Source organism: Saccopteryx leptura, chromosome 4 (genome assembly GCF_036850995.1).
Source record: "Saccopteryx leptura isolate mSacLep1 chromosome 4, mSacLep1_pri_phased_curated, whole genome shotgun sequence".
NCBI classification, from domain to species: Eukaryota; Metazoa; Chordata; class Mammalia; order Chiroptera; family Emballonuridae; genus Saccopteryx; species Saccopteryx leptura.
This window is the reverse complement of record NC_089506.1, coordinates 12,323,143-12,335,643: the sequence shown is the minus strand read 5'-3', so window position 1 is coordinate 12,335,643 and position 12,501 is coordinate 12,323,143. Positions and strand designations below refer to the sequence as shown.

Genomic DNA, 12,501 nt, shown 5'->3' with positions numbered 1-12,501 from the left:
GAAATGACAGGCCTCAAAGTCACACAGGAGGGCTAGAAGAGAAAAAAGCAATTATTTTTTTCCAAACAAGCAGACAGAATTCTTCACATGTTAATCAAAAAGAATCAAGATCATCAGATTAGGAAGAAATGAGGAATAAAAAGTATGTTACACAATAGATTTAAAGCAGGGGTCTCAAACTCGCGGCCCGCCGAACAATTTTGTGCAGCCCGCAGACTAATCCACGGGCTTACTTAATTTTATCCAAAATATTTTGAACTTCGTGGATTAGTCTGCGGGCCACACAAAATTGTTCGGCGGCCGCATGCGGCCCGCGAGTTTGAGACCCCTGAAAAGATTAGTCAGTCTGCTGCCGCCCCCCAAAATTCTCTGAATATATGGATATACATCCATCAAGATGCTTACCTTTAAAAATATTAGGATTTTGAAAAATTCAACTTACAAATACATTATTAATTGCATTGTTATAATGAAATTAGTTCATTAAACGTGAAGACATCAACCAGCACCAATACCAGAAAGTTAAGAAAGTAAATACACTCCCTGCTTAAGATATATAATCACTGATTGGGACAGGATCAACTATAGCCACTAGCAATATTATTTAAGCTGTTTGACATAAAGGTAATATTTAGAGACTAGTATATGCCCTTTTCCTAGTGGTAGACCTGTGTCTAGGCATTCCAGCAGTGGGTCAATGCAGAAAATATTAAAGATGTATTTTTTTCCATTGCTCCACCTTGACCCATGATATTACATAACCCACATTTTTGCCAATATAAGCAAATGGCAACATTTTTTTTTTGTATTCTGACTACTCTTACCTATCCCAATTAAAACAAAACAAAACTCCCTTATTAATCACTAGATTAGATGTGTCTACGGAGCAGCAGCAAGGCCTTTACAAATAGGCTAGTGACAGTGTATCAAAATGCTACTAATGAAAAGACAGCAGCAAATACTCTAATAAGAGCACATTATTCCACATGGAATCCCAAATTATTCTCTCTAGTTTCTTTAATTCTGGGAAGACTAGAGATGAACAGGTATATGTATAAATGGGTCTAGGGAGAAAGAAGCTCTAAATGGTATATAGTGTTCATATTTTAAATTACCCACAATAATTTTAATGCTTGCAGAGCACTCCCACTTCATATAAATTATGTAAGCATGTAGAACTTTGGTGTTAACCCAGAAAATAGCATCGCATTTTAAGTGAAAATGAAATAGGCATGGTTTGTGAAGTTTTATAATGTTCACACCACCCTCTCTCTATTCCCTGCCTTTTTCATCAGGGGATCTAAAGACCACCTGGTTTAAAATATTTGGTAATTCAGTGCAGAAAATTAAGGTCACAGACAAAGTACAACAACTTTTAATTCACCATTAATACTAATGATTAAAAATTATTGCATAGTCTTATGCATTTATCCTAAAACATTTTCTGAAAGTAAATTCTGAAAGAATTATATAAAAGACAAATAACCCTTTAAAATGTGGATGGCCTTTACTACCTCGATCTTCTATCCTTTTTTGTCTTTTCAGTACTTTTGTCCATTGTTTTCTCATTATCTCCCCTGCACTTTGGGCAATACCATTTCCCCTTTGGTTTATAGGTAAGTGAAACACATGAAAAGTGAAACCACTCAATTGGACACTGTTCATTATCACATCCGATCATCTCCCCGTAAGACACTTGGTTACATAAACAGTATGTAGGTTCATTGGGATCTATTGCAAACTCAACAGGTGAAGCTTCCCTTTCCTGCTTGGCTTTGGAGCGTTTCTTTTTCTTGGCTGACTTGGATTTCTTTTCTTTAGGTGGCTGATCATCACAGTCTTCAATGCCATTAGTCATGTGACATAAATCTCGGCTTTCACTGGTCCGCTGTCTTCGGGGTCTCCTTGAAGATCTTTCTGGTTGGCTGGAATCCATTTTTGCTTTATCTGAGGCTCGTTCACTTTCAGCAGTATCTTGAAAACATTGTGAATGTAGCTCCATTTGCCTTGCCCGATTTTCCACCAATTCAAGCATTTGTGTGACAACCTGAATTTTTTCATCTCCCAATTCTTGACTATTGATTAATGCTCTCTGGAGATGCTGCTGTAGGCGTTTTTTCTGGTTTGAATCATCTTCTTTCTTATATTTTTCATAGACATCATCAATTTCCTTTAATGTTTCTGAAAAAGAATAAGCAGAATGTTACTGCACGCTAGCACAAATAGCATTTTTCTAGTTATCTTTCACAGAGTTAGAAAAGTTAGAAAACTACAAGACCATACTCTTCTTTAGTATGTGTGTATTTCCCATACAAAGACCATATGTTGCCCTGGTCGTTTTGCTCAGTGGTAGAGCTCGGCAGGGTGTATGGATGTCCTGGGTTCGATTCCCAGCCAGGGCACACAGGAGAAGCACCTATCTGCTTCTCCACCCCCCCCCCCCTTTTCTCTCTGTCTCTCTCTTCCCCTCCCACAGCCAAGGCTCCATTGGAGCAAAGATGGCCCAGGCGCTGGGGATGGCTCCGGCCACAAGGAAGCAACCATCCAGATGGGCAGAGCATCGCCCCCTAGTGGACTTTCTGGATGGATTCTAGTTGGGTGCATGGGGGAATCTGTCTCTGCTTCCCTGCTTCTCACTTCAGAAAACAAAAAAAGACCATATGTTATCAATATGAAAGTATATTTAAAAGTAACCTAATAAAAAGGAAGAACACAAAACTCTAATACTCATTAACTTATATTTAAAAAGAGATGTATGGATAATTAATAATCAAAAGCATTTTATGTGGGCAGGCTCACTGCTACTTCAGAATCCATCTAGTGCCATACTGCCTACTTCATTTGAACTTTAAAACAATCATGTATATAAAATTTACGTGCCATGGCCTGACCTGTGGTGGCGCAGTGGATAAAGCGTCCACCTGGAAATGCTGAGGTCGCCGGTTCGAAACCCTGGGCTTGCCTGGTCAAGGCACATATGGGAGTTGATGCTTCCAGCTCCTCCCCCCTTCTCTCTCTCTGTCTCTCCTCTCTCTCTCCCTCTCCTCTCTAAAATGAATAAATTAAAAAAAAATTTACATGCCTGACTCCAGCTGTAAAACTTAAAGAAATTCAAGGATTAGGATACAGATTACTGTCCAACTGCCTTTACAGGATTTACCGTTCAGTCAATGACATGCATGACTCGAGGGATACTACACCTTTACTTTCACATCCTACCCCTGGACTTTCTTCAGGCAAACAGAAGTAGCCTTTAGCATCTCATCCTATTAGTTTTAATGGCTCTTCTATTTTACCACATGAGAGATGATTCTGAAATCCAGACTATTTCCAGAGCAGGTTTAGGTTCATGTGTTCTGGCCTCAACTGACTAAGCCACTAGGAGAATTCCAGCCAAGTCAGCACTGGGTCAGTACACTTTTGTAGATCACTCAGCAGTCGGTTCTAAGTTTTTTGAACTCTGATTTACCAGAAGGTATTGTATAGCATTTGGAACACATTTAAATCAATTAAAAATAGTTGAGTCATAGAAGGTATATAAAAATCTGAAAATATAGTTCCAGTTATCACCAAAATGTATATAAATTTAATTTTTGTTCAAATCTGTTCTATCTTTGGTCCTTACAAGATTTAACATTACAGTACTTAAAAGTGTCTTACTAAAGGTGGAGAAACAAAAAATTACCTCTAATTTACCATATCACAAGGCTAACCACTGTTTTATATTCCAATATGATTATTCTAATGATAAGAACAGAAACGGGCCCTGGCCAGTGGCTCAGTGGTTGAGCGTCCGCCTGGCATGTGGATGTCCGGGGTTCGATTCCCAGCCAGGGCACACAGGAGAAGCACCCATCTGCTTCTCCACCCTTCCCCTTCCCTTTCTATCTCTCTCTTCCCCTCCCACAGCCAAGGCTCCATTGGAGCAAAGTTGGCCTGGGAGCTGAGGATGGCTCCATGGTCTCTGCCTCAGGCGCTAGAATGGCTCCTATTGAAATGGAGCAACACCCCAGATGGGCCAAGCATCGCCCCCTAGTGGGCATGCCTGTGGATCCTGGTCGGGTGCATGCAGGAGTTTGTCTCTCTGCCTCCCTATTTCTCACTTCAGAAAAAAAAAAAAAGAACAGAAATGGTAGATGAGTAAAATACAGACATAGGAGCTATCTTCAAGTAAAGTAATACACAGAAAGTATTCAACACAACTCCCATGAATTAGCTCCTCCCTGGAAATTGTAGGTACTCAAAAGTGATGTACAACTGTTTAACCTCAAATACATACAAAGTGGCACTACATATTTGAACGTACTCACACCTACAGCATATTTTTAAACAAAGGTCAAATATAGCTCATTTGCCCACCTAGATATGTAAGTGGATTTCTTAAGAACTTTCCTCCCCTTCAGGAAATATAAGGAAATTATATACTCCACCACCACGACCAAAACACACAAAATTTTAATGCCAAAAAAATAAATAAATAAAACAAGGGAAACTGTATTTCAAATATTCTTTATCTAATAATCAGGATTTAGTAGCTAATTATATGATACCATGCCAACACATTGATACTAATACATGAGATACACAATTCACATTTTTAAGACACCTTAATTACAAAAGGAAAAAAGGAAACAAACACTTACTGAGACCCTGCTGTGATATTTTCTCATCATATGCCCATAGCGACCCCATGAGAAGCCATCATTTCTATACATAAAGGAAATGAAGCTCAAGAGATAACAACTACTCTATACTTTGAATTCTGCCAAATATATATGTCTGGCTCCAACATTTAAGCATTTTCTACTAAGCTGAAAGGAAGGCACTTGAAATTAAGTACTTTAGTTCAAACGTTGTTTACCCAGAAAATTATGAACAAAAATACTGGAAAATTGAGGTTCTCAAATAACCATATTCCATAACAAATACTTCATTCAACTGTAAAATTTTCTTCATTTCTCTATTTTTTAAGTTTTTAAGGTTACTCGGTAATTTCTAAAGTGTTTCAAATAGGTAGGAAAGAAATTTGACTGCTTATGTAATTTTTATCACTAAATATTGCAGTATTAGATCCAATATCAGAAAATACTTTAAAACTAGCAAAGAAATAAAAACATGAATTCTAAGAATGCACAAGTATTTAAAGCTAATATATATATAACTGAAAGCTGAACTTAGCAAGCATGTGCAGAGTGAAAACTAGATCGTTGTTTTTATATGAATCCTGAAACTAACCACAATCTCAACAGAGCTGAAAGTTTCTATAATCTCTCAATCTTTTAAGGCCTAATACTGTGTCTCATGTTACCAGATCTACTTATGACAATTCTAGATGGTCAAAATAGATTTTCCTGTAACAAACGGTCCCTCCCCAATTCAAATGAGAAATAGCTTAACTTTTGTGAAGGCAAACATAGGTATGTGTCTTTATAGAAATGTAAAAACCTACAAGCTGTACTAACTTCAGAATTAACTGAAAAACTAAAAATAGCAACTATACAAGTCTTACGCATATATGTACCCTTTTTAGGTTACAATGCATGTACTGTGGGTATACACACCCCATGTCTACCTTTGGAGAACCTTTCTTTGAAAAAAATAAAAAGTTAACATTGTTTAAAAACAAGCCTGGTACCTGAAGTAGTGAGGCTATGGTCAAACATTCCCCACTTACTGGAGAAGTTAAATTACTTGTAAATTTTAATTTATCTGTCAAATGAATTTTTTACTTCATAGGGTGATGGTGAGGATGAAATGAGATAATGTTCTGGACCTGACACAGTGAACGACTCAGTAATCATTATTTATTCTCTTCCCCCACAACAGAGATGAGTCTATCAATCACGGATTCAGAAGGCAGAAATTAATTATAGATTTGAAAACAGAGTATCCTAACATGCTAAGGGCCAGAAAATGTCACCCAGAAGTGGGTTCATGAGAGACTACCTCATTAGATTAACAACCTATCTAAAAATACTGGGAATGGGTACAATAAGTTATTTCTTTAAAGTCCGTATGGCTGTTTCTATATTATATCCAAGGTCTGTCTGTTCCTTGATTCAGGGTTATTAAAAGCACAACGGCTCCCCATTTAAACTTCTCCCGTCCTAGTAGCTGAAGGGTCCACCAGTAGTCGATGACAAATGATACGCTCTGTAAGAAAGGCTGGTTCCCTGCCCTAGCTCCACGGGTCCGACCACAAAGGGTGGTTTTTGCCTCATCACTTAAACTTGGTGGAGGAGGGAGGGGTTAAGGGACGCCAGGCGGTTGCCCAGTCAACCACCTACTTCCTCCTGGGGCCCGGAAGTGACACAAGGTCCGGAACCTAGGCGGTGCCAGAGTCGGCGACGCTCCCCATTAAGGTGTCTTCGTCACAACTGAGTGATTGGAAAAGAGTCGAAATATCGCAGCAGACATGTCTCAAACCCTTGCACTGACTGTGCTAAGGCCGGACTTAGTATAGTTACGAATGGGTCCGAGGCCCGCCCAAGCCTTCCAGCGACCAGCCATTTTCGAGGCGGGAGGGAGCGCGTGCTCGCGCCCCTCCCATGTCTACGTCATGCCCTGAGGCCACGCCCCCAGGAACTGGGGGCCCTCCCCGACACACACACCCCTCTACCTCCACCCGCGGGGACCCATCCCCTTTTAACCACTTGGCTGAAGGAGCCGGGAGAAGGCTGCGGTCCGGGGAACTCTCTCTGGGGCGGCAGAGGAGAACGGACTCCCCGATTCCCGAGCCGGGAGCCAGAGAGCAGAGGGAGGGACCTCCTCGGAGTCCGCCTTCGCGGTCCTCTCGCCCCCTCCCCCCGCACGTTCCAATGCATATGCTCTCAGGGGGTGGGGGCCTAGGGGCAGCGGGAAGTCCAGCCCCGGGACCAGCGGGAGCCCGGCCACTCACTCCTAACAACCCCCCGCCCGGCTGCACGCTCCGTCGTCTGGGCAGAAGGGTCTGCGGCACGGGGCAAGCCAGCGCCGAAACAAATGCTTGCTACTTAAAATGGCTGATTCCCCTCCACGCCAGCTGCAGCCGCGGGGTCTGCAGCGGGGGCTGATGAGCAGCCCCCATCTCCAGCCTTGAGACCCCCCACCGAAGTCCTCCCCGACCGCAGCAGCGGAAGGGAGGGCCGCGAGCCCGGCCTCCCGTCCCTCTCCCCGGCCCCGCAGCAGACCCCCTCGGTGCACTCGAGGAGACTGTCAAAGGAGAAAAGGAAAGTGTCACTTCCTCGGGCAGGCTCCGAGCGACCCCGGGGAGAGGAGGAGCCGCAAGGCAGCCCCGCGGCCGCCTACCTTGATATTTGTTGTCCAGCTCTCGCAGCACGGACACGTTCCTCTGCATGTCGTGGGGCAGCGACTCTACACACTCGAGGTAGTCCTGCACGTAGCAGGTGAGGAGCCGGCTCCGCTCCCCGGTTAGGATCGCCGCCGACGAGTAGAGTTGCTGCTGCTGCTGCTGCCCTAACATCCTGCCGCCGCCGCCGCTGCTCCTCGCCGTCGCCGCCGCCGCCGCCTCCGCATCCAGCGGCCACACATGCAACAGCCACGGCCGCCGCGGCTCCTCGGCTCCGCAGCCCGGCGCCGCGGGGACACCGGCCGCCGCTCAAGAGGGCACAGCCGAGTCCCCCGATCTCCACTCCCCCCAAAAGAAGCCCTCACTCCCCGCCCCCGCGGTAACAAGCCCAGGGGCGGGGCGAGATCAGGGCTCCCTCCTTTTTGCCCTCCCTCCCCAGGACTAGAGCAGCGGGGATCCTCCTAGCGGAGCTGGCGCCGGGGTCCCGGGCGTTGACACTTCCTGTCCCCCTCGGAGTTCCCTGATGCTACCAATGCTGCCTCGTAGCTCGGATCTCCATGACAAGCCCTTCGCTGTCCCCTTTTCTCCCAATTACCCTCCGAGCCTGTCGGAGAGACTCTCACTGGACTGTCCCCGCCCCTCCGCCTGCGGCCGCCGCTGCGCCTGCGCAGGACTCACTCCTAATAAGGCTGGGGGCCCGCCTCTACCGCCCTACCAAAGGGTTCGCATTCTCCCGCCTTCCCTCCGCCGCCCCGGCGATTGGCCTGTCAACTCTTGGCCCGACCAAACGGCAGGCTGTGCCCCGCCCCCTCTTAAAGGAGAAGAACTCCCTGACGGGGCCACCTCTCTGCCAGGTGTCCGAATGGAACTTGATGGGGAAGGTGGCGGACTCCTTCCTTCCGCCCTTCCCGCAGGGATGGGGAAACTCGGCTTGGTGCCCTCGGTCTGCTGTCCTCGACTTTCCCCCATCAGTGGATCTAGCGCGGCCCCTCGCGAGCCTTAAAAGGAGCCGCAGGCGGCCGATTTTCGCTGCAGCCTGGAGGGAGTGAGGCCTGAGGGGACTACCCGCCCCAGCGTGCAGCGCGCGCGGCTCCCGGGATGCGCCGCGGCCGTGTTCCCGCCGGGCCGTCGCCGCTCGCCGGGACACCGCCTCGGAGCTGCGCTCGGGCTCGGGGCTTCCCCCCGCCACGGTGCGTCTCCCCGCCGCAGCCTCCGGGCTCACGGGGCGGCGAGGTGGGCGGGGCCTCCGCGGCCCCTTGCGTCTTCTTTCCCCTGCGGTCCGCCCACTTTTTAAATCGCCTGGCGGCAGCGTGCTGTCTCCCGGTGCCCGGGTTCCGTCCGCCCTCCGGCTCTGCAGAACCCGGTTGAGTTCCGGCGGCGTCTGCCCCCGGGATGTGTTTGGCCGGGACATAACCTTTAAAACCCCCTTTTGTTTTTTCCCAAATCGCGTGGGCAGAAGGTTTACGCATTGAACGTCGGCGAGAGCTCGCCGGCGGCGAGAGAGGGGCACACCGACACCTTTTCCTGTTCTTTCACCCTAAGACCGAAGCCCGTGACGGGCCGGCGCGGAGCCAGGCCGTGGAGACGGGAGCGAAGCCGGACCGGCATCAGGCCCAGGACCCGAACCACGCGATCGCCGCCCGCGTGAGGTTCTGTGCAGCGGGAACGGAAAGGCTGAGCTCGTTTGCATTCCGGGTGGGCTCTCAGTGAGATAGTGTGTGTGACGCGGATGGAAGTAGAACCAACACCCGGGTCGTTTTACAGGCACGTCTGTGAACAGACCCTGCTGCGAGCAGTCCCTGCGAGTTAAGTAAAGACCGCGCGAGTGGGTGGCCCGTTCCGGGTTTTCACGGCGGTGGCACGGCTGTAGGGCGACCTAGGGAGCGCGCTTTGGAAGCAGCCGTTCCTCCCAAGGAACCGTTAACATGGAAGGAGAAATCTAGACCTCGACTGAGAGGAAATTTCCGTTTTCAACCCCAAGCGCTCCAGGAAACGCGACGTCTGGGTAACGGTATCTGCTGCGCAGGGCGTGCAGACTGCCTTGCGTTATTCTGTGACACTTGGAGGGTCACCTTCGAAGATCAGCCGCCCCAGACGGTACACTGCATTGTACTTTTGAGAACGGGTATGGGTTTATTGTCATTCTTTGCAGGCTTTCAGAGTAGGCAGTCAGGTCTTGTGAAAACCCAGTCGCTGTTAGTAATTGAGATCTGTTTTTTATCTAAACCCTGCTGTCTTTGTTTACTCCTAGATTTGAATCGGGTCTTTATTTCAGGGCCCCAAATCCTGCAAGCTGCCTTGTTTCTGGTGTTTGTTTTTTTATTGATTCCGGTTAGACAGTGAATGCACCTGTGCGTTTTATTCAGCCTGAGGAGTGAAACCCAGGCAGACGAGACACGTGTCCAGAAACGAGAAGTGAGAAAAGGCAATGATGCCAAGTACTGAAGAGCGCTCCCTCCAGGACCCCAAAGCAAGATAAGAGAACGAGGGGTGCGTATGGCAATGGGGACCTTCTATAGCGCTATTTTCACATAACTGTTGAGTGGGCAGAAAGGAAGCAAACCAAGCAAATATTTTTTTTTCAGCTTGTGTTGATCTAAACCTATAAAGAACATCCTAGGATGGCAATATGTATGTGTGTGAATTATTTCAGAGGTGTTTTTCTTTCTATATTAATTGATAAAAGGTAATCGAAGGTTTGGTTTATTTCTGCCATACTTTTAAAGCATACTTTGTAGCAGTATGTACCTGCATGGGGAAAAAAACCATACTCCCTGAACTCAACTTTTGACCTTGGTTATGAATCATGCCCTAGTCTTCTCAGTCATTACTTACCTGTAAATTTGGGGGCTCTTTACATTAGGTTCCCTTATTCTGTTAAATGCATTATTTAAAAGTTTCAGTTCTCAAAAAAAAAAGTTTCAGTTCTCTGCAACATCAAAGTTAATTGATATTTATTCTGATGAATAAAGAATAAAAGGCATCTTATTTGCTCTTTAATGTTAAGCCTAATCCGGAGGGACTCGGAACATTGAAGAAGACACGATCAAAATCCGTCGATTCCACACCAAAGCTTTATTGTCTAGCTTGGCCAAGCGGCGGCAACTCCTATAGAAATCTGAGGGAGAGCACGCCGGCCCTTTGTTCTACTTAGTTTTATAGTTTTGCAAGCGGAATGTACAGAAGCAAAAATTGCAGTTAGGTGCCCTTTACCACTATTGGTTATAGTCATATGCCCTTTAACATGATAGGACCATGTTCAATTTGCAAGCCATACATCATTTTGGAGAAAACAAAATTTACAAGTCAACACAATGGTAGAAAGATGTCTCTTTACATATTAAAAGACATTCCTATATTTTCTAATGTTTATCCTCCATCTTTTTGTCCAGAGTCACACACATTAACTATATGCATTCATATGGGAGAGGTAGTTTCGGTGGGGACAAATGCCCGCAAATGGCTCATTACTATAAGAAAAGGTATATTTTGGCTTTTCTCTTCCTGCACCTGGCTAGCCATTCACCCCTTTCCCCACAGGTGTGGTGGAATGTCTGGGAATCCATGTTTTCCTTCCCTTTGCATTTACAATACAATGCCAAGGGCCATCCTGGTTTTATGCCAATCACACAGTACAGAGATTATTCACAAAATTTCTCTGCACACCTTAACCCAAATTAATAAAATGTTCTTTAAGCCTCTTAAAATATTAATATCAATTCTGTAGCTTTTGGTACTTTACAACACCTGTGGGTGAGGTGGCGCAGTGGCTCCTCAGGGCTCCTCATTTAATATGTTTTCTACCATAAAGAAACCCTAAAAATATATAAATAACTTAAATCTCCAAATCAGAAGTGTCTGGGGTTACCTTCAGTTTCTGAACCAGTTACTTGGCGAAGTCCCTGGTAGCACATGCTTATTTCTCTAACCCTCTGTCCTGCAGCCCTTACTTCCATTGAGAGGACAAAGCACCAACTTCAAACTCGGACTGAAAACTACAAGCAATTAGTTTTGAAGAGCTCCTAAAGACATCTCCTGAGAACAGGAGACTACTGTGTGAGTCAAGCCACTTTGAAATCAGTTACTTTGTTCACTTTTTAATTTTAAGGAAACACAAAAGTAGAGGTAATAGTATAATAAGTCCTAATAAACTGTTAACCTGCCTTGGAACATTTATCAATATGGTCAATATTATTTCATCTATGACCCCATTACCCATGCTGGGTTATTATCTGTCAGTATTTCAAATATGAAAGGATAACTTAAAACCATTACAGTATTGCCTGACCAGGTGGTGGCACAGTGGATAGAGCTTCAGACTGGGACGTGGAGGACCTAGGTTTGAAACCCCAAGGTTGCCGGCTTCAGCAAGGGGTCAATGTCTCTGCTGTAGCCCCCCCACCAAAGCCACGTATGAGAAAGCAATCAATGAACAATAAGGTGCCGCAACGAAGAATTGATGCTTCTCATCTCTCGCCCTTCCTGTCTGTCTGTCAAAAATAAATAAATAAATACATTACAATATCATTATCTCATCAAAAATATTACTATAATATCCAGACAATTCAAATTTGTCTATTGTCTCATTAGTATCTTTTTACTCTTGGTTTTTCAGCAGGACCCAATCTAGTTCCACACTTTGCATTTAATTAGTAAGGTCTTTTCTAAGTAGATACCAATGGTTTTCTAAGAAAGATATTTGGATAGTTGAAAAGCATGGTTAAAAATATAGAAAAATTCAAGAAAATCAGTTTAAACAAAATCTACATATTAAAAGGTCAACTCATAGCCCACTGTAGACATGTAATTGTACCTAATGCAACTAAATAAATCCTTAAAAATCTAGGACTTTGTATTAGAGTATAATTTGTTTTAGAAGGTCCATGAAGCATTTTAAATTGTACCGAAAAAATAACCAAAACCAAAAACTAAATCTTTCAAATCAATTCCTTAGTACAATAAGCAACTAAAAAGAAATTACAGTCAGCATTTCCCCAAGGTCAGTTATAAAGCATGTCTTGTGTTATTGCGTAAGTATACACTAATTGTAGAGGGGTAACAGAAAATAGAGCTAAAATGAAGCTTTTTAAAAATCATTACAATCTGAAGATAATTCTTCACAGTATCTAAGTACGTATACCCCCCCAAATGTAACTTCATTTTAGGTTTCTGCTTTAAGGAAGCACTGGCTAGGACTAAATGACAAAGTTAAG

General features: G+C 44.9%; 1 protein-coding gene and 1 long non-coding RNA gene across 4 annotated transcripts; one reads left to right on the top strand and one right to left on the bottom strand.

The window, feature by feature from the left end:
- Nucleotides 1-1,359: 1,359 nt before the first annotated feature.
- ING2 (inhibitor of growth family member 2) lies at nt 1,360-7,913 on the bottom strand. Its single transcript, XM_066380139.1, has 2 exons — nt 7,288-7,913; nt 1,360-2,181 (listed from the first exon to the last, which is right to left on the bottom strand). The coding sequence occupies exons 1-2, from the start codon at nt 7,460-7,462 to the stop codon at nt 1,511-1,513; spliced, it is 846 nt and encodes a 281-aa protein (XP_066236236.1). The 5' UTR covers nt 7,463-7,913; the 3' UTR covers nt 1,360-1,510.
- A 249-nt stretch (nt 7,914-8,162) lies between these two features.
- LOC136402611 (uncharacterized) lies at nt 8,163-11,840 on the top strand. 3 transcript variants are annotated; one of them, XR_010751008.1, is made up of 3 exons: nt 8,163-8,478; nt 8,831-9,778; nt 11,232-11,499. It is a non-coding gene; the product is annotated as an uncharacterized lncRNA (long non-coding RNA). The 3 variants fall into 3 exon arrangements; XR_010751009.1 differs by lacking the exon at nt 8,163-8,478 and adding an exon at nt 11,566-11,840 and having other exon boundaries at nt 8,500-9,778; nt 11,232-11,344; XR_010751010.1 differs by lacking the exon at nt 8,163-8,478 and having other exon boundaries at nt 8,500-9,413; nt 9,540-9,778; nt 11,232-11,507.
- The last annotated feature ends 661 nt before the right edge of the window (nt 11,841-12,501 follow it).